The sequence below is a fragment of the Corvus moneduloides genome, chromosome 8 (genome assembly GCF_009650955.1).
Source record: "Corvus moneduloides isolate bCorMon1 chromosome 8, bCorMon1.pri, whole genome shotgun sequence".
Lineage (NCBI taxonomy): Eukaryota > Metazoa > Chordata > Aves > Passeriformes > Corvidae > Corvus > Corvus moneduloides.
The window spans coordinates 24,538,736-24,565,454 of record NC_045483.1 but is presented as its reverse complement, the minus strand read 5'-3'; the positions used below and the strand labels follow the sequence as shown (position 1 = coordinate 24,565,454).

The 26,719-nt window shown below is 40.5% G+C and overlaps 1 protein-coding gene across 10 annotated transcripts in view; it reads right to left on the bottom strand.

The window, feature by feature from the left end:
• Positions 1–6,592: 6,592 nt before the first annotated feature.
• Positions 6,593–26,719, bottom strand: part of ZMIZ1 (zinc finger MIZ-type containing 1) — a 293,828-nt gene continuing 273,701 nt past the window's right edge. For 9 of the 10 annotated variants that reach the window (XM_032115721.1, XM_032115720.1, XM_032115724.1 and 6 more), the window contains 7 exons: positions 26,294–26,454; positions 25,919–25,986; positions 24,493–24,561; positions 23,729–23,976; positions 20,759–20,922; positions 14,753–15,001; positions 6,593–11,181 (listed from right to left, as the gene is read on the bottom strand). In XM_032115721.1, the coding sequence (XP_031971612.1) occupies positions 11,074–11,181; positions 14,753–15,001; positions 20,759–20,922; positions 23,729–23,976; positions 24,493–24,561; positions 25,919–25,986; positions 26,294–26,454 (1,067 nt within the window). In that variant the 3' untranslated portion in view covers positions 6,593–11,073. The remainder of the gene's footprint in view (positions 11,182–14,752; positions 15,002–20,758; positions 20,923–23,728; positions 23,977–24,492; positions 24,562–25,918; positions 25,987–26,293; positions 26,455–26,719) is intronic. The other variant, XM_032115726.1, reaches the window with a different exon arrangement.

Below are 26,719 nucleotides of genomic sequence, written 5' to 3'. Positions count from 1 at the left end.
ATAAACAAGACAAAAGATGAGCAAAAGAAAATACCATCTTGTTTCACACTTAGGAAACACAGGTGAAACAGCTTTGAACTATTTTGCTCAGAAGAGTTCACAGACATCTTTGATAGAGCAAACAAAGCAGTTTTCCTCATTTTCAGGCCTTGGTGAGAAGACAAAATAGCAGTGATTTTTTAATTTGAGGATATGGATTGAATTATTATCTCTAGGTTTATGCAATAAAGCTACTAAATCACTTGTTATGGTCTACTCCTGCAGAGTCAGATGAATTACAACTCATGCAGACAGCTTGACTAGGAACTTGTGAATTACAGAGGTCACTTTCCAAGAAGGACAGAAAAAGGTCCCCAAAAACTGTCAAAGGCCACTATATCACTGCCAAATGAGGCTTAGAGCTAGATCAGCAAACTGAAATGATTTTAAGGGAGTTTTGAACACATCCATTTGTAGACATGTTCATCGTTGAAATTCTGCAACATAGGGCAGGGAGATAAGTACATTTGGCTGGAAAATGAGTGCACCCATACTAGACTAGATAGGCAGCAGAACGGGTGCAGACACAAGTCAAGAGAGGTGCTGCAGCAGAGCTATCAGAGATATGGGTACCCACCCTTACAGATTTCATCATCCCCTCTCCTTTCCCCCAAAATGATATAGAAGTTAGAGATGGATAAACAACAAGGGCCCTTTTGACATTAGTTTCTAAATAGACAATTTTAAACACCACCTACTAAAGGACCCTTCTTACGTACAGCAGAGAAATTTCTGCACAGGAATCAGAACCTTGAATGATACAGTAACAGAATTTCATGCTGATATATTACTTACAACTTAAAAGTCTTTAGAAAGACTATTCAGTAACTGATTAAATATTACCACCTCTGTGCCAAGACAGCCAGGAAACAACAATGGCAGTTAAGTGGCTCTTCCAAAGAAAAAGAAGGAATAAATGCTTGAAAGGTGACCTAAAATTTGGGAATTTTGATTTCAAGGGTCTTGAAAGGGTGTTACCCCAGCAGACAGACAGTGCCTTGGTAAAAAGATAATATACATTCCCAATTCTAGCTGTCCAACTGCATGCCTACTCATTTGTGACACAGGAATGTAGGTTAATTGTTAATCTTGGATTGATGCTGTTGGCAGATGTGATAAGATCGCATTTTGCAACCTACCAACTGCAAGAATGCAACTATATGGAACTCAAAATGGTCTGTGACCCATTTTCATATGCTCTTCATGGGACTGTGTGCTTGGACCATGCAAACAAAAACTCAAATAATAGGCTGCAGCAATCTACCATTAGGTGCATTCCACAGGAACATCACTTGATACTCTGATACAAGGAATTTCCACGGTACTGATTTTGAGATTCATTATAAGAACCCTTGCACATATGGGACATGGTTATCTCAAAGACTCTGCTAATCAGGACTGTTAGAATAAGGAGAAGTCATACAGGTACTCAGCTTGATTTTAAGTGAGGAGAGCGGGAATTTGCAGTGGGCATTCCCACCCTCCACCTGCAGAGCCTGGATGTGTTGCACTTCAAAAGACTCAGCCTAATTTTTTCTTCAGGGTTTTGGCTAAGCTAGAAGATGAGTGAAGAGCTGGAAAGCAGCTCTGTGATCTGTATCTGTGATATGCATTTATTTATGAATGGGGACTGGAGTGGGGGAGATGGTGAAAGACCTTTCCATTACACTAAGTGATTGCAGTGTGAAATTAAACTATACAAGAGCTCAAAGGGCACAGAGTGGCCACATAGGTACACTTAGGGATAAAAAGAAAAAATGCTAATAAATATTTCCCCTGTTCGAGGTTTCCTCTAAGGAACTTGTAGTAACTAAGCTCACTACGAGAACATTCTCTCCAGCACACACTGTACATAAAGGAGCAGTTTCCCCACATGACTTCATACTAATTACCTACAAATAGTCATACAAGAAAAACCTCATCCACTCACGCTCTTTACAGCTGTGATTAGCATTTTTGTTTCAGAACTTCTGAGTGACACTGCTTGCCCAGAATTCATTACTCAATCTCCCTGCATAATGCATGGCAACCCACTGCTAATGTGTCACAGCGCCTCTGTGCAGTGCCCAGGGCACCCTGCAGCTTCCTGCAGCTTCCCAGAAGTTTGTCCACACACTGGAATAGCTGCCAACAGATAGATCACAACAGCCTGGCAAAACATGTAGGACATTTAAAATGCCTGTTTGTAGGTTCCAGCTAAATGTAGCTACTACTCCCAGTGGCCTCACAAATCTTCAGGACGTTCATATGCCCGTGGGTGGGAGAGGCATTGCATACTTACAAAACAATATTAAGATACAGCAAGAGTTACAGGAGCCCTTCTACCTTTAAAACCAGAGCATTTTCAATTGTAACACAACTTGAAATTTACAGGGATCAGTTCAGTTAATTTACCACCTCTGGTTTGAGTAACAAGGTAATAGTATCAGAAATACTTTTACAATTGATTAGTCATGATACTTCATCTTGCATGAGTAAGATGAGACCAGAGCTTTAATCAGCTGCTTGGTAAAGACTTGGGTTTTCCTTGAGTGCAAATCTATAAATATACATCTCATATATATATACATATATATATAAAACATACAGATCTATACCTATATTTATATACATAATATAGATATAATATACATTATATATAGCATATTGTTGAGGTAACAGCTGCTTTTGTACCTTGTACAAGATGAATTATCCTGTCTGCTCTAAACTAATTCTAAAAACAATCATGGTTTTGAGACATATTTTTTAGTTGTGGAACTTCACAGTTGGAAGCTAAAGATGGTCAGACAGCATCAGTGTGAACAAGAATCATCTAGAAATTAAAAGTTTTACAGATGTAACAAGACTAAAAAAATCCCACCAGTTATTGTGTAATGAACAACTCTGCTGGAAGCAACCTCGCCACACAGAATCTCAGATTCCTCTCTGCTTTTTTGCCATTTCCCTACAGAAAGGATTGCTTACCTTTAGCACGTAACAGCAGTACTACATCAGTTAGAGTGGAACCTTATGATGTCCCTATATGACATAACTGCATGTGACCATCACCTGCACACCCAATGTGCAGCTGAGCTCTCAAGTCGTCAGATGCAAATTGACATGTGTCACATTTACAGTCAAAGAACATCATCTCTAGATAATGAAGCCTTTGGTGAAACATTTCAAAGCTAAGGGTAAGAAATTCTCTTAGCATTCAGAGAAGCCAGTCTAGCTTTCCTTAGCTTTTGACTCTGACTCAGTGCCACTTCACATTTTGCCAGCAGTTTGAGAGTGGCAATATGGAAGCCATGCTTCTTCCCAGAAGGACCATCATTCATAACTTGGAAAGGAAAACTGCTAGGACTTCTTGTGAAGGAATGTATTCTGAATAACTTTATGAACCGGCTGTCACAGCCAGTCACTAACTAGGAAGTTCATCAGACTGCTAAATAGGTAAAATTCACTGATTTTCCCTGTCTTAAAAACGTACATTCCGAGAAACACAGAAGTAAGGAAAGGGAGCACTGATTATAATTTTGAAATTTAAAAAAATTGAATAAATTTAAATATGCATTAAAAACACACTAAGACTTCAACTCCAGCATTCATTAAGTAAGTGTGGGGAATTTCAGTTGTTTTTGCAAACTAAAATATCTAAAAATGATATTTGTCTTTTTCTAGTGTTTAACTAGTCAAAATTTATTAAAATTAGCAACCTGTCTCTGTGTTCACAATAATCTATGTGTTCATATAAGACCAAGGTGACAAATTAAATGTGCCAGAAAATTCTTAACAAAATCTAAAACCACCAACATCATGAAACAGCTGTGGACAAACTGGAAAGTCTAAACTTTAAAATTCAATTAAAAATTAAACTGGTCATAACTCTGACCTAGGAGAAAACCATAATTGATAATCTTAAATCTACCTCTTAGGATGTCTAATAGAGCCAGAAAGGTGCAGAGAAGCCAGTGTATTTAGGAGTGGTAAATACTAGCATTAACTTTGCTGTGTGTAACTGGATCTATCAAGAAGTACGGTGAAGTCAGTATTTGGGAAGATACTGGACAAATCAAGCAGAAATATTCAGGAGACAGGGGAAAGAGCCTTATCTCATCTAGTCCTTATCTCATCTAGAAGAGAAGGATTTTAACAGAAGGCTATACTTAAATTGTAAGAAACCAATTACGGTCTAGGCAAGGAGTTTCTGGAAATGAGGATGAACTATGTGGCAAACCAACCTGTCAGCCCACCTGTGCCACACTGCCTGCTAACGCCTGCAGGAGTCATGACCTAATTGCTGCCTGCTTGCTTTATAAACAAAATTGCATCATTGATCAGGCTCCTTGGGGGGCCACTTTTACATTACCCTGGAAAATTCTACAGACTGATGGAAACAAGATATCTCAGCAGAAGCTTTCAGCAGTCTGTCTGATACAAGAAAAATCTTGTGCTCTTTTTAGACAGAAAAAATATCAAGAGTGCATTGAGGCAATGACAGACATCAGGAGCAATATCCTACCTAAGAGTCAGCAGGATTTCAGTGACACGAAGTGGAAAACTGTAATAAGGTGACATACTGGAAATAATTAAAAATGTAAAAAAGAAAGGTAGTCGTTCATGACTGGAAGTTCACAATGTAGGAAGATTGGTACAGATGTGGAATTTAAGCAGATAAAAGGGAAGTGAGTTCTGGTTAACTACACATACAAATATAAGACTAGGTACACAAATGTAAAAATATATTCTTTAAAGGGAACAGAAAAGGATAAGAAATTAATGAATTATATATAGAATATCAGGTGAGAGTTGTACAGCTGTTTAATGTGTTAACTAGCTTACTTTAAATGAAAGCAAACAGCTCTATGCACAGGACTCCCATCCCCACTGTCCAAACAGGAAAGAGACAAGGGGTCCACCTCCCATGTTTCTAATTGTTTTCCATGTATTACTCCTGTAAAAAGCATGACCAAGTGCATGGCAACACAATACAATGTGCACAAACAAAATAATACGATTCAGAGATCCATACTGATGAGGAAGAGTAGAGAAGAAATGCAGGGAAATAAGCTTGTTCTGAAGTTGTTCAACAATTGATTAGCACATGATTTAACAAAGAAGTCTCAGACAGATACTTGTGTAGGTGTCTCTCTGGAAGCACATGCGGAGTGCACAACACACAGAACACACTGCCAGGGCATGGGACAGGAGACACCAGCATCAAGTGTATACACACAGCTTACCTACCCTGGGGGCCTCAGGTGACATCTGGGAGAAACACCACTTTCAGGATTGTTGCAGCCTCCTCAGATTTCAAAGTAAGCTTGAAAAATGTACAGTGCTTAGGGACATCACTCGAGTTCTTCGTGCTTTCCTCCAGCTGTACAGTGCCAAAGTCAGTTTGCACTATGTCTTGCTGACACTTCTGGGGATCTTCCAGGAAAACAATACCAAAACCAAAATAGTTATTAATTATGGGCTAGAATGGATAAATACTTTTTGTTTCACTACTGTGTACACTGTAACTCAGTTTTATTATGTTATCCTAAAAACTCCACAGGAACAGATAGTACCACCACAGAAAGCAGAAACTGAGATTCAGAAACAAATGATTTTCCCTTTTGAGAAAAATACCTAGTCTAGATTTATACATATATATACATACACACACACACACACACACACGTGTGTATCTCAATCAACAACAAAGACTTGTGCCCTTGTGGAGGTGTGGAATAATTGCTATATGTGCTTGCATACTCATATTGTGAAATGGTTGTTTGTTCCCAGGTATTTGAATGTATTTCAAAGGTGAGTTCAGCCTAAACGCCTTTATAAATGACATATACAAATACAGATACTCAGTAGATCTGTTAAAACAAGTTCTCAGATGCAGTGACTGGTGTCTGTGGCTGGGGCTCCGTTCGGTGCAAACTCTGCCAGGACAGGACCTGTGCATGTTATTGATATCCTGTGTGTACTCCCTGTGTCATCATTCAGGCTGCTTACAGTTGAACAGGTAGATAAATTAAGCAGATTTGTAAATCAAAGGCTGCATTTAGAAACCAAATGCTTCAACTTTAAGATGAAGATGCATTAAGAAAAAATTTGTCTAATTTCACTTTAATGACAGGTTCCAATTGAAAGAAAAGTATCAAACTTGGAAGAATTTAAAACAGAGGTGCTGGATGTTTAATACCTCCACATGTGCCAATCCCAGAGAGAAGCCATCCTTTCCTGTTATTCATGTCACATAAAGATTTCATTTCAAAGTAATTATGACTTGTTTGGGAGAGAGGCAGTGCCCTGCATATGGAACAGCAAGTTACCAATACCTTGCTTGGCAGGGACTTTTTTCTGTGTGACCCCATGTTTGCATTCATAATCTTTTTTTATCTTCTGTCTCCAGGGTGGTTCACACCTTTCCCTTCCTGCACCAAGTCCTGCTCTCTGAAAAAGGTACACCTTGTGCAACTAACTTCCACATTAACTCAAACCAGGGAGGGCAAAGGAGAACTTCATGGTTTCAAAAAGAAACTCAAAATTTACAAAGCAGCTGCCAATTAGTCAGACCTTAATTTTGCAAATTTATTTAGGAAAAAAAATTTAACATGAGCAAATGAGAATACTTCAGTGTTACAACAGAGTATATAAATGTCTAGCAATAGTCAAATAATTTGATCTTTAAATACAAAATAACCACATGAACACCTAATATACAGGTTTCATCTGAATACATATTTATTAGATAAATATTAGGTTGTCACATCATCTAACTACATACAGTTTTGCAAGACTAAAAATCACAATTATTTTTTCTGACCAGTTTAAAGTATGAAATGATTGCATTGTACTGTACATACAATGTACAAACAAAGACAATGGCCATTTTTGCATGTTACCTCAGATTGTACTTTTTTTTTTTTAATTCTCCTCTGATCGTGATATCAAAAATTGTACAAAGTATGAATTTGGTTACAATTTTTTTTTTTAATCCCCGTATTTTTCTTCATTATTTCTGTAGCACCCTAAAAATACACAGGTGATAGACTAGTACACGGAAGCTAAATATTACATGTAGATAAAACAAAACAAAACAAAGGATCAGAGTATATTACAGAAGTGAAAGTGGAACAAATGCTGAGACTCCACAAACGCTAACAAACAGGATTCATTTTCCACATAAGATGGAGCTTCAAGCTTTTTTTTTCCTGCGAAATAAAAACAATGCACATTCCAAGGAAAATGAATGCATTTCTGTTAACACGTCTCTATTTGTCATTTACATATGTACAGCTGTCCCTTGAGTCTCCGCTGCAGACACTGGCGTGTATCTGTCAGTCCTATAATAATGTCTTGGCAGCAGAACTGTAGATCTCTGTGGGTTCTTTCCCAGATGAACTTCCATAGGGAAACGATTAGAAGGTAAACAAACAAAAAAGAAGAAGAAAAATACTACTGGAATCTCATATAATAATTAAGCTTTAAAAGAAATGACTGTGATTACCCTATTTGCTAGGTTTTTTTCTCTAAACTTTAATACGGCAGTGAACAGATAAAAAAATCCTAAATTTTCAGAAGCTTTTTCATACTGACTTCACTATACAGTACCTGATTTTAGCTGACAGATAAATTTTAAAACTGTCTCAAATGTCCAACATTTGGGTGATGGGTAAAAATTGTGTTTTCTAAGTTCTGCTTAGAAACCAAACGTTTCTGCAAGTTTAAAATGTCAACTGTCTGCTTTAATTATCTATTACTGTACAAAGCAGATGCCAACACTGCTCCAAACATATTGCTAATATCTATGGGGCATTTTTTCCCTTTATGCTTTTCAACAGGTACTTTTAAATGATACATTTTAAATACTACCAGTTAGCAAAAGGTCAATCCTTAACATACCTGGCTTAAAATACTAATATTGTGTTTAAGAGAAAATAAATTTTAGGTGACTAACTTAGCTGCTCAGGAATCAGTGGAGAATGGAACATTAAATAGAATCAATTAAAAAAAATCAGAGCAACCAGTTCCAACTAATAGTGAGAAATCATCTTCATTCCCAAAGCTATGGCTTAAGGAACTTACCCCCCAAATAGAAAAAACGAACTCTAAGGGCATAAAGTCAGTTTATCATTAGCCACCTCTGCACATGACTTCCAGACCTATATAAAAAATGCAGCAAAAAATGAGGGGGAAACTACTACAGTAAAATGGCTACAAAACACATCTGTATCCATAACTGAACAATGGTCTTTCCTAGGAATTGTGTGATAGCAGCACCACACCACAACCGTATTACCATGTATTACACCAAGGTATCTTTAATATTCTGCAGAGATCCTCTACAGGTTGTCAAGCCTACATAAGAAAAAAGACACTTCTAAGCAGAATAAAATATACTATACTGTTTCCCTCCCCCACCCACCAACATCCCTAAGTGTCTTTGCCCCAGTTTCAGAGATCGGAGCACCAGTACAGCGATATAAATATGGTACCATACAGATTTGCTGCTTGCCTTAGTGCATCTTTACCTGGTCAGACAGCTGGTCCTACATGTTCTGCTCACTTGGGCAAATGAACAAACTCTGCCATTACCAGCTCACGATCACCCACAGTCAATGAACACCAGTCGATCAGCTGGGGTTTCTTTTTCCCTAGGCAAACACAGTTATGTTTCCATGACAGAGCTGGGCCCTGATTATCCAGGTACTGCCTGATGTATCAATTCGTTCATCACATAAATGGATATGAAATTTGGGCTAACTTACCAAAAGAAAATAGGGGGAAAAAAAAACCAAAACCCAACTCCCTTATTCTGTTAAAGAACCCTCAATTTTCTTTTTTAAAAAAGGACCCATATTTTTCTTCAGACAAGGTATTTAAAAACACCAGCAAAAGTATAACCAGATCATGAAAATGTTGAATATTATCAAAGACAATACTAAAATATTCACAAAGATATTTACAATAGCAATTCTTAAAATAATTGATTTTGCATAATGAACAGCGCCTTTCTTTAAAAAAACTTGAAAGAGGAAAAATATAAGTGTGGGACCATTTCTACATAATACGTTTGACAGATTCAATACTCCTACTGGAAAATAAAAGAACTAAACCGCCATTTCCTTTAATATCTACAGCAAGGTGCTGCTGACTAGCATATATATACCACGACGCACGTACAGCAGTAGTGGGAAATGTTAACAAAAAGAGCAAAATAAAACAAAAAATGCAGAGAATTTACAAACATGACTTTGGTGAGGAAAGCAAATCCAGAGTCGTAAGCACAGGGGATGCCATTTACAGCATTGCAAACTAAACACAGAGGGCTAGGAAGCTATCTAGTCAAACTGACAGGAACAAACAAAATTTTGCCTGGCACTTCAGTTTAAAATGCATTGTGGCGAGCAAAAGAAGGGTGTTTGATTGGATTTGGGAGGAGGAAAAGGAATAGGGTCAAATATGCTTTAGTATCAAAAGAAACAAAACCAATAACTGTACAGTGGGCAAAAGCTGAAATGTTGCACCATGAGGGCAAAGTTGGCACACATGCACTTCTTACACAGCTACTGTACATCATTTATAAGAGAGAGAGAGAAAGAGAGACAAAGAGCACAGAAATGGGCACAGAAGCAATAGGAAGCTCATGCAGGAGCAGCAACCACACGAGAAGCAAAGATCACAGGGGCAAGACAGTAATTGTGGCAGCAGGGTCTCTTGAGGGCAGTAGCAATCTACTGACAGGTACTTATTCTCCCCACACTCGGTCCTTCAGGAGAAAGAACTCATCCCAGCAGCCAAAGTTTAAAAAAAGAAACTGAAGGAGGAGAAAAGGAAAAGGCTGAAGTGTCTGTAACAGTCACGAAAACAGAATGCAAAGCAAAACTAAAATGAAGCTGTAAGACGTCTGTCCAATGTCAATGCCCCTTCTCAAGCTGATTATTAAAAATAATTATGCAGATAGTGATGTTACTCTCCCTCCATCCTGCAATGATTTCCTCGCTGCCTTCAACCCAGCTTGTCTTACTATGCATTGTGCAGTACAGACAGTGACACAGTGACACAAACTCTTGGGGCACCGAAGGCTGTAGGTAATAATCAGAAACAGTTTGGTTTGCATCCCCCCCTCCCTCTCTTTTCCGTTATGTATGGCATACATGGCAAAAAGATCTATCACAGCAATCTCTACAGCTGGATGTTAACGCAGCCAGAAACGGTACTGATTTGAAACCAAAACCACAGAAAATCCCTAAACATTGCAAACTCTTTTTTAAGTTTTCCTGGGTGTTTCCAATCTGTGTGCTGGGCCAGAGGAATCCTCTGCAAAGAGGTGGTTAAGATCCCTGTGCTTGCAGAAATACTGACACCCACGGCTGCAGCCTGAAGATCTCAGGACTCTGTGACCGAAGTCGCATTAGCTAAACTGCTGGCTCCCTCTGACAGGCCTGTGTGTCTTCCCTATCTTTGCCACTTGACTGTAGGATTTGTGCTTTTTTGAGCTTTGTACGCGGTTTTTTTCATTTTGTGTGTGGCCAGGACCATCATTCCAAGGCAAACCCATGGCTGGAGGGGGGCAGAGGAGAGGTGGGGTAGAGGGAGATACAGTTTCAAAAAAATGGAAGAACAAGCATTGTAAAGACACTCTGAGACGGGTCAATTAAAGACAGTTCCATTCTGTTGATTTTTCTTCCCTTGCCAAGATCCGGTTTTGCCAAGATACTTCACACTATGTTTATCACAGAACTCTCTCTCTAGAGGATGAACACCAAATGGGGTTTCCAATAGCTGCACAACTGTCTATGCTTCTTTGTCACATGTAGCATGGCAGACTCAGAGATTACTGCATTTATTCAACTTTTGTATTATTTTCTCCCGTCACTTTCACAGTCTTTGAAGCTAACAAAAGCAGTTCCGAGATGAAGAAAGCAGGGAGTGCACCATTGGATCAAGTTGTGAGTTTTTTTTCTTCTCTTGTGGAAAAGGAGTGTTAAGATTCCTCACTGTGCAGCCACACACGTGTGAACAAGTGAAAAGGGTGGGAGAACACATATGGTTTCAGTTGTTCTCAAAGAGAGACAGAAGGTCATCATTGCTATTGCTTGGCAAATCAGGAGGGTCCAGGTATGAAAGCAGCTCATCTGGATTTGTGAGTTCTGGAAGCAGCTATAAAATACAAAGACAAAAGGAAAATTACAGATAACAGAAACACAACTAAGAAAAAAAAAAGGGATTAAACACAACACATTCCTGGAATCTGGTTTTCATAACAATATATCCAAATAAATCAGAAGGCAGTGTCACAAGCCTAACACCCTAAGACGATACAATATCCACTTGCTTGTGAAAGTCTCTGTGACTCAGTTTTTACCTGTGAATTACATTATCATCTCAGTTAGGGTTTCTCAATCAACCTCCCTATCATATTGCCTGGCTTGTGATGCTGACAAAAACTTCCAGATAAATGCTCATTATGGATGAGCTGCATAAACACTTGAAACGCTTCATAAACACTTGAAACATGCAGTTTGAGTAATACATATTTGAGCTTTAAGGTGGATCAGCAAGGGCTGGTCTGGCTCTCACACATCAGTCTGATGGCCACCCAAAGCCTGCATCTCCGCACAAGGAGGCAGCGCTTTCCTTTCCTCACCTTCAGCAACTCCTCAGTGCACTGATGTAAGCTCTGGGACAGTCACCTGGAGCAAGGAACTCACCCAGGGTTGAAACAACCAATAAATCAGGGAAAGTGGGGAAAAAAACAACTGAGGAGTATGGAAAGAGGCGCGGCAAAGCAGCTGGGTGAGTCCTCCTTCCTGTGGCAGGAATTTACTGTGTTTGGAAGTACTTACTTGACTACAGCATTACATGCAATTCCAGACACTTTAAAGAGTCACAGGTGTAACACTCCATCCAACAGAAGATGCCCTAATCTACACAATGCTTTAAAGTATCAAAAGGAATAGTTGTGGGGCTTCAATTTGTGTTTCCATTAATACTGTATTCCAAGTATAAAATTTTGTTTTTCAAACCATCATAACACATTCTCTTTGATCTGACAGATGACAAGCACATCGTAACTCCTGGGTTGTGCATCAGGCAATGTTTTCTGCTCTATAATGCATTTTACCCTTTTCTTGGCAAATATAAATGTGTCATATATAAAAAATTGCAGGGAAGAGTTTGTAATAAACCCCTTTTATGTTCCATATTGTGTTAAAGACAGAAAAATATGGACTGCTTTAACAAACTTGATAGTCGGTATGAGAAATTAATTTTGAGTAGTTCTATGTTTTCAAATATTATAAAACAAAAAGCTTGACTGCTTCACATTTAACATATAAATATTGTATTTATATACTTCTATTATTCTTGTGCAAATGCAACTTCATCTTTTAACTCTATATGGATGAATGTATTTTTCAATAAGCTAAACATGAAATGCAGAAAAAAGTTTATTGCTTTCTAAGCAGTTTGAAAAAGCTGCAATGTCAAGTTTACATAAACAGAGTCTCCCAGAAGGAATGTTTTTCTTAAACTACCACCTCCTTTTATTCATGGTAAAAATGCTATTGTCATGGTACTGGAGATATGAGACTTTTAGATGTACTTCACCTCCTGTCATATTTTTATGAACATCTAGTACAGAAGTCCAAAAGAAAATGGCAGCCCCAAAAAGTGTGGAGAAATTAAAAAATGGAATTTGTCCTACAATTGTACAAATCATTCTTAAAAATTTAACACATTGTCTCTGAGACTCATTATTGTATACAAGGGATTTCTTTTAAAAGATTTTTTTTTAAGAAAAGTGAAACTTTAAACAATATACTCAGTATCTGTGAAGTATAAGTCTTCTGAGTTGTAAGGGTGACCTCAGCTTCCCTCAGTCAGAGGGGTCAGGCAGCACAGCCAGCCTCCTGCCCCGCTGGTGTGAAAACCAGAGACCTCAGGAAGGACTTGCTGGGAGCTGAGAATGCTGTGCTAGAGTAGGAGCAGAAGAGAGAGGAGTGCCAGGGCCTGCAAGGGTGTGATGGGGACAGAAGCCACACGAATGTGCCAGACTTAGGGCATAGTTTGGAGAAGTATACCCTGTGCTCCTGAAGTGCAAATTGAGAGATCTAACCAGCGATTTCAGTCTTGAGCCTCTGCTGTCTGAAGTACCAGTGCAGATCTCCCATCTGTGTCTGCATCCATATGAGGTAGATCCTTTAACCCAGGTTAAACCTTAGACTGCAGCACACTGAATTCCTGTAGAATGACCATGACTATGTCAGTAGGGAGTGGGCCAAGTTGCCCATAGTACAGTGCCCTGTTTGCTTTGTTGCATGGAACTTTCTTCAGCCAGGTTCCACAATACACCCATTAAAATAATCCATCTGATCAGGATCACAGTATTTCCAATAAGTTTATTTCCTACACTGTACAGCACTTGCCTCCCATTAAGAAACCAGCAATCCTCTGTCAGTGAGAACCACAGTACTGTGGTAAGTGTACAGATTTTTGTACTTTGCTTCTCACCAAAGAATGGGTGCTTGACCCATAACAAAATACTCTGTTTCTTAAATATTGGAAGAAAGAAAAAGACATTTTAATTTCACCTTTTAGTATTGCTCATACAGGGTCCTTAAGGGTTCAGAACTCCAGCTGCCACATGAACTATTGTTCCCAAAAGATGTGCACACAACCATGTTGTGTAAAACAGCAGAAGTTGCCTCACTGATCACTGCTCCTGTAGCATCCTGGAGCCTCTATCAGTCCCCTAACCCCTTCCCTCCCCTGTGAGGCTACCTGTCAGCCCAGTGCTCCTGTGTGACAGTGAAGATGCAAATATACAGCAACAGCAAATACAGATAAATCCAAGGAACAGAAGCGAACATATCTCTAAGAAACTTCACTGTGCAGCAGCAGACTTTGGAACAGACAGAAGATACACATACAGGAATGCATGACTCAAACAAAAATCAAATCCTAGTGCTGAGGAATTTATATTTTGGGAGGTAGATAGCTAACCAGAGAGATATACCTCAGATAAGTCACTTCCAACTCCACTGAATCAAAGTTAAGAGATGGAAGACTACTTTTGGCCTTAAAACTAGATTTTGTTTAGTTGTGAGCTGCCTCCCATGGCAGCTAAGGAGGCAGAAGATGTCCTTGTTGTTTACTTTCCTGTGTAGTATACGGGGAGGAAGAACTGGTGCTGCTGAGCCACCCACAGGAGCAGGTATGGAAGGGCACAGACAGTTTTTGGCTGCAGGGAGCAGGGACAGTGTCACAGGGTGGGCCAACACAGATCCCTCTCCTGCCGGCCAGGACATGCCGCAGGGCTCAGCAGGCAGCTCGCTTGGCACAGCAACACCACAGATAGAGCCACACACAGCTGTGTCCCTCCTCTTATCCAGGACTGCGACAGCTTGAGGGGTAGGAGAGCACAGCCCAACCAGTGCCAAGGTGGGAAAGGAGGAGATGCCTGAGCTGCCGCCTGAAGAAACGCCTGCCTTGGTGTTAGGAAGAGGCTTATGGCTCACACACCATGCAGCTGCTCCAACCAGAACCATCCATTCTCCCAGCAGGCTGGGAGTGCCCTGTCACCTTGGCTGCAGCACCTGTGCCCATGTACCAAAGCATGAAAGCATGGCATGTGCTGTGGAAGCGGGTCCCGTCCCCTGCCCTCCCCGCCCTCCCGCGCGATGCGAAGCACACGCTATGGCAGGCAGATGAGAGTATGACACAGACTTACATCCAGCGAGGGCTCCGGCATGTCGGGTGCTCCCTGTCCACCAGCCTGACCCTCTAAGGCTGAGGAGGGGTTAAAGGGCAGGTCACTGTGTGGATGGTTGCTAGAAGCGGCCGGGGGTGGCTGCCGGGACTGCTGGGTAGGAGGCCCGCTGTGATGTAATGGCTGCCCTGACTGGCTGCTGGGGTGAGGGACGTGCAAACCTTGCTGCATGGAAGTATGGGACTGATCAGTGCTGCCGGGATGAGGGATCTGCGGAGGAGGAAAAAAGCAGGAAAAGAAAGTGAGGCCACAAGGTACAGTGCTCGCCGTGCCTGACTCTGTAACTGCATGTTATAAAACGAAATGAATTTAAAAATGACACACACAACCAAAAACCCCAACAAAACCAATCAACAAACAAAAGAAAAAGAAATAAAAAAGCACCATCGGAAAAGAAAACTCCATATCCCAAAGCCGGAGGAAGTATTTCAGCTTTTTGAAGGTTGTCTGCTAGGGGGAACAACACACTGGACTTGTGCTGTTGGTTTGCTTCCTTGTAATGTGGAAAACTCTTTGTGAAGATGCAAAACAATGCACTGCAAAGAGGAGGGAAGGAGGCTTATGGGTGCTGCTCAGCATTAGCAAGGCAGATGCTTTTGCCCTAAAAGAATTTATGAATAAATGGAGAATTTGTTGAATGATCCCTATGCCAGGAAACTCATGAACTGAGAAAATGCATCATTTCTGCTCAGCTCCCCTATTTGGTAGCTTCCTGACACCGCAGCCTATTCCTGTTTCAGCTTATTACAAACATCTTGCAAACACCAGCTCTTCCCCACTTCTTCCCTCCTTTTCTTCTCAGAATGCAACACCCCTGTTAAAGGCTGAAGGTTTTCCTCACTGATATTCCTGGGTTCTGACGGCTGACAGAACCAAGGCGGCTCAGGAAGCGCATTTCCCACCACGAGCCGAGCTGCTGTGGGTGGCTGCACACCTGCTGACTGCAAAGTACACTGCCTTAGCTTAAACTAAGCCAACGATCACACTCTGCTTTGTATTCATGCTGTGGATGAGTTCTCTAGCAAGAGCTTCATGGATTTTTATGTTTTTCTGTAGGGAATAAACTACCAATCCACATATGCCTTCCTAACCCTGTTACTGAATGGGGGAAAAGTCTTTCTCACATGACAGAGAAGCAATAAAAATGCACAAGTCCAATTCTTCCTTCTGCTGCATGTCACATTTAATTCTGGTGGATTCTCTGGGGCTTGACCTTGGTGCCATGAGAAAGAAGAGTCTGAATGCCTCAGAATCAGATACCTCATGTTATTTGGGTATATGGAGAAACAAAAAATGCACACATTTTTTGAGGAATGCTACATATTGGACAAAGTGAAGCTGAAATAAAAGAACAAATACATACAACAACAGCATGAAATTCATCCAGCCAAGCCAACAGAAACCAGCAAAATGCTATGTCAGTGTTCACCCTTTCATATCACATAAGCTGCAAAGTTATCTTAACCTCAGCCTTCAGCTTTGGAAAGCAAAAGGGAGGTTATTACAAAACTTAATTTAAATGTTCCCATTGAAAAAAAAATAGAGAAACAAATATTTAAAAAGTACTTTTCACCACTCTTAGGAAAACTGAAACTTGGATACTGATCCATTGGGACGGTCACACTCAGCTGCATGGAGTGTGACTTTCAATACTTTGGTATTATGAAGGTTTGTGGAAAGGATCCTACCTGCAACATGGCATTTGGCTCTCTTTCCCATATGAGATTTTAAAGTAACTGGCAAAAAGTACTGATGCATATCTTGCCATTGGGGTCACAGTCTGACTACTTGAAAAACATTCTACAACACTGTTGTTACCTTAGGGGTAAGTTTGTACAAAATCTGCCCACAGACCACACTTTAATGTAAATGAATTTGCAGCCCAAAAACCTTGCAAAAGTCCAAGTATAAGTAGATGTCTGTCTTAATAGTACTGCTTCCTTCCTCACTCATTGAGGATGTGTGCAACAGAAAATGTGGAAATTAGAAAGCTTAATAATAGCAAAAAGTAAAAAGCAATTTATGACAGTGTTGTTAAAGCGGGAAACCAGTTTCCGGAAAAAAACAAAACCATAAAGGATTATATTGAATAGTCTCTTACATTTGTCCCTGAATGCTGAAGGCAAGGGTCAGACTGGCACGTCTATATCAGCAATTATTTAAACCAGGGGAGGAATTCATATGTTCTCAGACAAATTTCAAAACAAATAAGCTGGTTAGAAATTCTACATTATGTTTATACAGGCAAGGATTTAAATATATGTATATTTAGTTGATAAGACAGTCACTTGGGTCCTTAGACAACTGTTGTATAGGGAGTAATTGTTTATTTTAAGACTGATGGCCACCATATTCTTTGAAGAGCCATTGTAGGTTCAAAATCCATCTGACTTAGGCCACTGGCTCCACCAGCCTCCCAGTGAGAATGCAAAATGCTCAGGACTGGAACACTTTCTATTTGCATTCAGCTAACTAATGAAAAGTTTGATATGGTGCAAACACATTGTAAGGAACACACTTTGGGTATGTTTAGCTTGTACCTGCAACTCCCACCATTTTATTCTGAAAGCACTAACCCGCACTATGAATGCAGAGTCTAACAAAGTTGCCTTTGCTTGCATAGCAAGATAATTCCAGAGTTGTTTTTAGAGGCATAAACTTTGCCACTCTTAAAGCATTTACAGTCTATAAAAGAAAAGCTTATAGCAGACAACTACATCTTCAGCCTGATAGCACAGAACACAACTCTACAGCCCAACAGTGACTTCTAGGAGCACCGAGATGTACCACCGTGCAGCAACAGGACTTGCCACCTGCACAGCAATATTCCTTCTGTCTCTGAAGAATATTATTAGTGGGGGGGGGAAAATATCACCAGGTTAAGTCAATGATTTATATCTCTCTCCATTACCAGGGTCACAGTTTTACCAACTCTTTTGCTGTGTTAGATACCAAAACTACTAAAAGATGCCGTCCTGCCTGCCCTGCTGATGTTCTTGGCCACTTTTCCCATCCGCCCCTTTTCCATGTCTGCAAGGTGAAACCCTGTAGACATGCACTGAATTTCCCCACCCTGCCCCTGAATTAGTTTCCAATCTCACCAGTACCTGGGTCCAGATCACTATATGGCTGAGGTAACTCTTTTGTTGGTCTGAGAGGGAGGAAAAGTGAATACAAAACAAGAGCGATGACTTTTTACAGTGGTACCAGCTCTTATCACCTCACTGTGCATATGAATCCATGGTGTCATCATCCATTGCTCAGTCACCCCTTACACTGTCTGCAAGAAGCACTAACCTAGAGCTAACTGAATTCTCCTCTGTCTAAAACTTGTTTACAATTTCTGAAAACAAAACATGATGTGATTGTGGCAGCTGTTCTGAAGCAATCTTGCACTGTTGCAATGTAGCATCTGTTCCACAGCTTTCACAACACTCTATGCTGGGGAAGGGGTATTCTGGTCATGTTTCAGGTCTTGATTTTTTTCTTCTTCCATAGGAGTGGAACAGCAGTGTTGAGGGAAGGAAGTTCTGATTGATTCATCCCTGGTTACCCAGCCCTACCTACACTGGGCAAGTATCTGCATTTCCTGCAGCGACCTACAGAGTGACTCCAGAGAGTTGATCTGGAGGAATCAACTTTCTCTACCTACCACTGCGTAAGGGCCACCACATAAAGCTTCAAAACAGGAATGTCAGGAACTTCCTCAGCAGCATTCAGCTCCAGTAAGAGAGACCTCAGGTGTAAAAGGACCAGACCAAACATCCAATCCCAACTCACCTTGTAAACTTGTAATGGCCAAAGTGAATAGCATGTGCAAACTACTAAAATCTACTAACTGTGTAAAACGGAAAGACAGAACCCCAGAGAAGAGCACAGGCAACATCTTAAAACCTTGGTTCAATCACACAATTTGTTTACAGTTGTTTTTGTATGAAGTGTCTCTCCAACGACATGCAGCTACACAATTTAGGCATGTGTTAAAGGCATATTATTTCTCTAAAAACAGTGATTTTAAAGATGCTTTTCTTGAGTGTCTGCTACAGACAAACAGTTCATTTTGAGAGAAAAGAACAAAAGAAAGAGGGTAAGAGAGAAAGAGGAAAGCAGAGATTTTATAACACTGAAAAGGCTGTGTGGGAGCACTTAGAGTCCTCAAATGTGGACTGAAGACTGCACAGCCACGTTGACAAGGTTAATCCAATTCTCCTGTGCTAAAAGACCTGAAAATTGATCCTCATTACAGAAAACCAGCCATTGACACAATGTAGGAATCTGCTTTAGCACTGCTTCCTATTCCCAAATGGTATTGCTTGAGTATCATGATAGATGAGGGAGAAATGAGGCAAAGGTTTACTTTACCTGCCGGCTATCATAAGCAAGTGTCAGATTTGCTACAGATTGGCCCACAGAACCGAAAATCCATTAACATTTGCACAAATACACTCCCACAGCTCTGGAACATGCATAGCCTTGAGAAACCTTCATCTCTGCTATATGTAAACAGTCCCATTTTCAGAAAGCTACAAATTCTTCACTATTATATTCAACCACTTCGTATCCTACCACTTCAGAAATTTCATCAGGGCAACTACTACAGCAAAGGTATAGCTGTTAACTGATGAAGTCAAGAGGTAGGTGCCAGGTAATGGGAAACAAAGAATAATTCCTTGTGAGTTTGATTCAGAGGAAAGCAGCTGTGAGTGGTTCAGGCTGATATTACTTCCTCTCACTACTGTATTTTAATACTGCATGGTTGGTTCTAATGCAGAGAATTCTGACCACTCTAAGATGTGTATGTGGAATTTGCCAATGCAAAACTATGTTTACAGCATGTTTGTTCTCATTTATTAGCCTGTAAAATGGTGAAGTCATTACAGTTTCTGGACTCTTCCTTTGCAGACAGTCTTGGTACTTGGACTCTCTCCAAACTATACTAAGAACTCTTTCTCTGCTCTCTTCTATTTCTCACCATCCTCCTTGGAAAACCCACTGCCAGCTAGAGGAGACATTGACTGAGTAGGCTTTTGCTGAGCATCTGCTACCACACTTCCTCATTACATTCTGAAATTGTACTTTCTAGGATTCACTAAAGACACAGCACATATGACTTGTCAAGTTAAACATCCTTCCTGTGCAGTAACAGCACACTTTAAACCCCCTGCCCTGCAACTTAAATGAACATAAAAGGATGTACACACACCCCACACACTAAGTTAAAATAGATGACTAACCATGCCTAAGAGCTAAATGCTGCTGGTAGCTTTTCTATCACCTAGTTGCTGCAGTACTGCATTTTCTGGAGATATATAAAGTTCTGTATAGATAACTCAGTGCTCTGAGCAAGCTGCTTTTCCAATGCACAGTTCTGCCCCACCATCTGAGACCTGAGGAACCTCTATTTTTCAGTCTCTTATATCGATACTCTCAGACCAGTGGCAGCATCTCTCCTTGAAATCTACAGGCTTGTCCTATTACCAAAAGTTTAAAGGTGCCTTTCATGCTACTTGAGTAGAATTCCCCCTCAAAACGCTTTGATGCAAATTCTTCCCTCAGAGAAAGAGCCAGGGAAGATATTGTCCCTGCTCTGAAGTCATCCAATATCGTGCTTTAACAAGCTGTCTCTTGGAGATGGATATTCACGGTCCTGCTGGCCTAGGGAATGAAGTACATTTTTTTTTTCATGTGTCAGAGCAAAGCACAATGATTAATACAAGCACACTGAGCCAGGTTCTTTCTTTTGGATAAACAAGCTTAAATGGCAATTCAAGAAGTGCAGAAATGCTTTTCCAAAAACTCAAAATGGCCAGAAACTAAACATGGCATTTCCGGCATTTCTCAGGATTACTCTATTTCACAAACTTCTCAGGTGAGAAATCCACAAAAAGTATAAAGCAAGTCCATCAGCTGGATGAGAGCTCCTTACCCCCACGAACGAGAATCTACGTGCCCAGCACCATTACTTACAGATTCCTGCATGGGGTGACTGAGAGGTTTGTCGAGAGCTGCCATGCTGCTCGGCATGTCTGGGGGATGTGACAGCTGTGGCCCATGCATGAAGTCATTCATAGATGTGCCACCAGGATTCCCATGCGGGAAGTCAAAATTGCCATGACCTTGGTAACTGTTGCCTGAAAGAGAAACAGATGTGATTTGTTTCCCAACGTTGATCTCTCCGAGTATCTTGCAGGAGCTGTGTGATGTGACGCCCTCCCTGCACAGCACAGGGAGCTGTGACAATGAACGTGACAACGCTGTGTCCCCAGTGCTGAGCGAGAGGGGACAGGGCACTCGGCTTCCCAACACTGGCTGCTGCAATAATTCATTTATGTGTTGGAACTAATTGAAAACTGCTGACATTTTGAAAAACTACTGCCAAGTCCCCACATAAACTTAACCATGCCGAGAAGTAAATGGGATATTAAATTCTATGGGATATTTGTATCTGGAAGCATCTCAGTGTAGCTGAGACTGACATCCCAAGTACCAAATTATTTATAGGACACCTGTGTTATTTATGTCTATGCTTCTACACACTCAGTAAGATTGTAGCATTGCTTCAGTTTCTGATGAAAGTAATTGACAGAGGTGAATCTGGAAGATGCCACAATACCAGTTCATAGCACAACATCTGTTTTACCCCTTTATAAAAGGCATAGAAGAGGTGTTCATATCTAATTGGAGCTCCCACAAAATGTAATAAAAGTCAGTTGACTGACTGGATTTACACATACATCCTGAAGCACGCCTGGAGTCCCCTGGTGTTCTGCAGAACAAGAACTGTATGACCACTGTCCATATGGATCCAGCCCACCTCAGCCCAGGGATCTCCATCTGAATTCTAAGGCAAGCAGGTATCCCAATACAGGGATTTTACTCTTCATATTTTTTTGTCAAGATTCCTCTCTTAACACTTCCAACTCATATATCAGCTCCGGTGGTTTATTTGCTACGAACAGCAAAACTGAACAGCAAGAAAAATGAACTAAAACCATTCACCTATTTCATACAAGCAACTGAGCTGGATGATACTGAGCTCTGAAACAACAGAATAGTTTTGGAGATTGCACAGAGAGCCTGCAGTTTGTCAGCTGAAGTACAGCAGTTTTAAATATTCAACTCAAGAAGGGAGTTTGACAAACTGAAGTAGTTGCATCATTTGCTCTTTAGCACAGCTTCACAAGCAGAAGTTTAATCTTGAAGGAATAGAAGTCATTAGCCATGTAAGAGTACTTCTCAAAGACGTCGGGACTTTGATCTATCATGTAAATACTGCAGAGCCTTACTAATTCTCATTTTGTTAATCTGCAAACTGGATGAGTCTCACAGAACATAGCTGGTCTTGCCTTGCATCAGGAATAATTAATTAGCAGGCAGCTGGAATGTGGTCTTGTACTACCGAATATTTGTTATATTTGCAAATTAAACTTCAGTATGCTTCTGTCAAACCCAAATAAACAGACATAAACCACAGCAGTAATACTACTACTGCATTGCTCTAAAGACATGTTAATCAGAGGACATTATGTAATTGCAATCACTAAGTTTCAGTGCACGTATTGATGGAGAATAAAGATACAAGGCAGCATGCCCAGGGAGTTACAGCCATGCAGCAGCAGGCCCCTCTCTGCAGCAAGAGTAGTGCCACGTGCTGAGGGAGAGACCTGTCAGACATTTAGGATAATCCGGTGCACTGCATTGATATCCCTATTGCAGGGGAAATAGGAGAGCATGGGTTTCACCTGCCAGTGATGACTCAAGGCTCCGAAGAGCAGTGACTACCTCTGCTACAGGACCCATAGGGGAAGGCAGCAAAATAACATTCTAGGCAGCAATGCTCACACAAAGCCTAAACCCCACACTTGACGTGACTATCCTGTCCCCTCCTGAGTCTGAGCTGGAAATATGGTGAAGGATAGACAGCTCTGTTCTCAGGCTCTCACTGCACTTCACTCCTACTAAATGAGGGAAAAAATTGTGATTCAGTTCTTGGCTTTGTTATAGTAATCATTCATCTGTTTGAAAACCTTAAAAGTTTTATCATCTGTCATCAGTTTTGCAGCCACTGGAGCAAATTAACCGTATTTTGCACGCAATCTATATTTTTCTTCAACGCCTGCAAAAAGCACATGTATCACCTTGTAATCAATTTGGGGATTCTGATAGTGTGAACAGTTGGTCTTTTCCCAGAGCTGAACTGACTCATATCATGTTACTTGCAAAAGAAACAGTCTCTGGCTTCATGTTTTTGGAATTGTCACTATAACTGAGTTATTCACAACATACCAGTAATTTGAAAACCTATCTCCATTGCCTGTATTTAGTTCCCTGTTCCTCAATCTGGTAGCACATGGGCAGAGGAACTCAAAAGTAATTTTCTAATGCAAAGGTGTTTGCAAGGCAGCTAAAAGCTCTTTAAAAGTCATCCCTTTTCTGGTGGCCTACTAAATGTCACTCACCTGGCCACGAGTTAACCTAATGGCCCAAGTAGCAGGGTTAACGGGTCAGGTTCTCTACTTATGTAGCACTAGATGTTTTCACTTGAGAGTGGAACAGAAGGAAAATGCACAGAAAAAAAGGCAGAAATATGTCTGTTGTGGCAGGCCATGAATATAGAAGGTAACATAGAATGTTTCTTGATTCAGGGAGAGCTGCATGACTATGAATATGACAAGCATCAAATACTCAAAATAGTAAATAAAATAACTAAATAAGACAATATACTACTAAAATATAATGCTTACTAAAATATACATTCTGTTGAACAGATGAATCTTAACTGAAAAGACTTATGCAGAATTTCAGAATTGCAGCCATATAATTTGCTTTCCTCATGCATCACTCTGAGAAGATGCACTGACACACCTGAATCACAAGGCTGACTGAATCACTGAGTTTTAGAGTGAGCAGCTGGGTGCACAAAGCTGTAAAACTAACCTTGGTTACCATACTCGGTGGAGTTGTTGCCTCCTGGAGGAGGAGGTAGGGATGGGTAAGGTGACGGGCCAGGACCCAAAGCTGCAATCATCTCCATTACGTTTGGCATGATCATCTGGCTTGGACTCATGGTCTTAAACCTTTTTGAGGGAATGCCATCTGGGTCATCTTTGATGTGAATATCTGACTTTATAGGGACCGGCCTCCAACTGCAGGTTGGATCAATGGTAACTTCTTCAAACTCGGAGCTGTAAAGTAATGTGAAAATTTAGCATATCAGTTGAATTTTTTAAAATCAATTCTGCTGAAGTTTCCATAAGAATCTGCATGGTAACCAATGTTCTGAAATGCTCTGGTGTAATACAACATTAAGATCTTTCACTCCTCAAGTGTGTGCTGAGAGCAAATTTAAAAAAAGGCAACCATGAGGTCACATTTCTGTGTTTACCCACACAACGAAATCCAAACACATCGATTTAGTTTGCCACCTGTGAATCAGAGGGACTGCTTGTAATTACAAGAAAGCATTTAATCCTCCATTCTGGATCTTCTGTCTGCTTCACTGGTGAGGCTGCCATTAAGAGATAACCCAAACAAGATCTATGAAGAAGATGGAAACTGATTCACTCTACCACCTGCTCCACCAAGACGCCGTGCAATAGACAGGTTCAATCACTAAGATCTATTGTGGTGTGACTATCTCAGTATTCATTACTATATCTTCTAGTTGCTTAGTCTTGGATATCAGGAGGGAGATCACTTACTTTTGTATAGCGTTCAGAATGCCCCACATATACTGGTCAACCTCCAAGCCCTCCAAGAGAGCAGTTTTACTAGAAAGTAAAAAGAACCAAACTTCATGTTAGAATATTGGTAGGGAAAGAATGATTTGGGGCAAATAGTTTTAGTTCTACATCTACATTACCAGGATATTTACATCAAACAGATGAGATAAGGATATGTCTACTTGTGTGTGTCCACAAGCTGTTCACATTCTTTAAGTAATTTTTGTTAGTGAAATACGTTGCAAATTTAAAGTATTTCCAAACACAGCAGATCTCTCCTGTGAACATCAGTTAGCACCATTTTTTTTAATTAGATCTTTCTCTTTTTTTGAGCTCCACAGTACTATGGCTTCAAAGCAACTATGTATTACAGCTATTTTACTTAAGATCAGCACAGATGGGGACAGAACAAAACAAAACCAGAAATGATTTAGCTATGTAGGCACTTAGATCTGAATGCAGGTGCTCATGCTCAGAGAAACAGTACAAAAATTTAGCCTGGATGCATGAATACATGAATTAAGAAAGCAAGATATCCAATTCTTGTGATATTTTTAGCCCAACTTAGGAGAAAGAAAAGATTTGGGCAGTTTGGAGAAAGCACTTGTGTGTTAGGACACGAATCAACCATGGACAGTAATTGAAACAAGCTCATCTCCAGCCTGCCATGTCCGAAGAACAGCCAGAATGGACAATCCCCACTGCTGTCTGTACCTAACACTGGCTGGCAGAGCAGGGACCCAACTGGAGACTTGTGCAGACCCAGTGCCAGCTACAGCTGCTGGAGCTGAAAAGCCCTGGCTCCTCAGCTGAGGCTGGAACACGCTCCCAACCCTGTGCACTGAGCATAGGAGGTTACAGACACTGGACGGGCCTGCAGACATTCTGCTGTTTTTTCTGCCCAGTTAAACATAAGGATGGACAGTCTGTAACCACTTCTGAGTTTCTCTTCCATTTTTTCTGCAGTATACTAGCTGTTTTCTGGTCAAAACATAAGTTTGAAATTATGCCAAGGTATCCATCCCTCTTTTCCTCTAAGCAACAACTCCAATTTTTTGCTCCCTGGAAATTTTTTACTTTTTTAAAAATTAGACTTAGTCTGGATTGTAGATATCTGCCTTATCAATGTAAATATTTGAGCCTCTTTTGAACTCTACATAACCCGTTGATAATCTGTAATGAAAGCTTGTGAGAAAGAATCTCGTTATATGTTTTTAAATTTCTAATAATCCAGGGTGGTAAAATATTGCAATAATTCTCATTGGACTTTATGCTCTTTAAGTAAATGTGATATATAAACCTTATTTCCTAGAACTTCCTTCTTCTCCCTTTCATGACCTTAAATATGATCTAAATTTGGTCAAATTGTGTACAACTGCATTTTATGTAATATGGGTGCACTTACTTGCATACTGGACACCGCCAAGTTCCTCTTTCACAGTTCAGTTGCAAGTAAGATTCCAGATCAAAGCACTAGGTATCAGAAAGAAACAAAAAGGAAAAAACCAAACCAGACAAAACAAAAGGAAACAAACGGAAAATTCTGTATTAAATGAATCAGTTAGACAAAAGTAAAGCTGACATGAAAAAAGCCTACTAGCACTGATAACTAAACCAAACAGCTTACTTTTCCCCTCTACATTAAACATATATACAGTTAATTACTGAGGCTGACAGACACAAATGCCATGTATTAGGCGCTCTCATACGATAAGCAAGCTGGCAGTACTGTAACAACACATGGCTGAGGGAACCCTGCCAGGAACTGGCATCTACTCACTTGTACATGCTTGCAGTCGTGACCCCTCGCCGGGAGCTGAATCCGCCGGAATGTGATCGGACACTTCAGAGACACTTTAATGGCAGTCTGCTCCACTCCATCTTCCCCATTTAGTGTTGCATTGCCAGAGGAAGCTGCCACACTGCTGAAGTTCCTCTTGACTGTTCAGGAAGAAGGTGTGTATAGATGTGAGAAAGCACGAGTGTATTGTAAGTTTTAACACAAATATGAAAGACCAACACTTCAACACTTAAGGGACAATTTAATGACCAGTATACCCACAGAGGTGTTGTCTGTGTAATTTAGACCATTCTACTGTACAGACAAACCACCACACATGCATATCAGACAAGTGCACCACAGTGCTTGTCATACAAGCACTGAAAACAGCCCTAGATAAATAAAGAATAAATCTTCCTTTCAGGT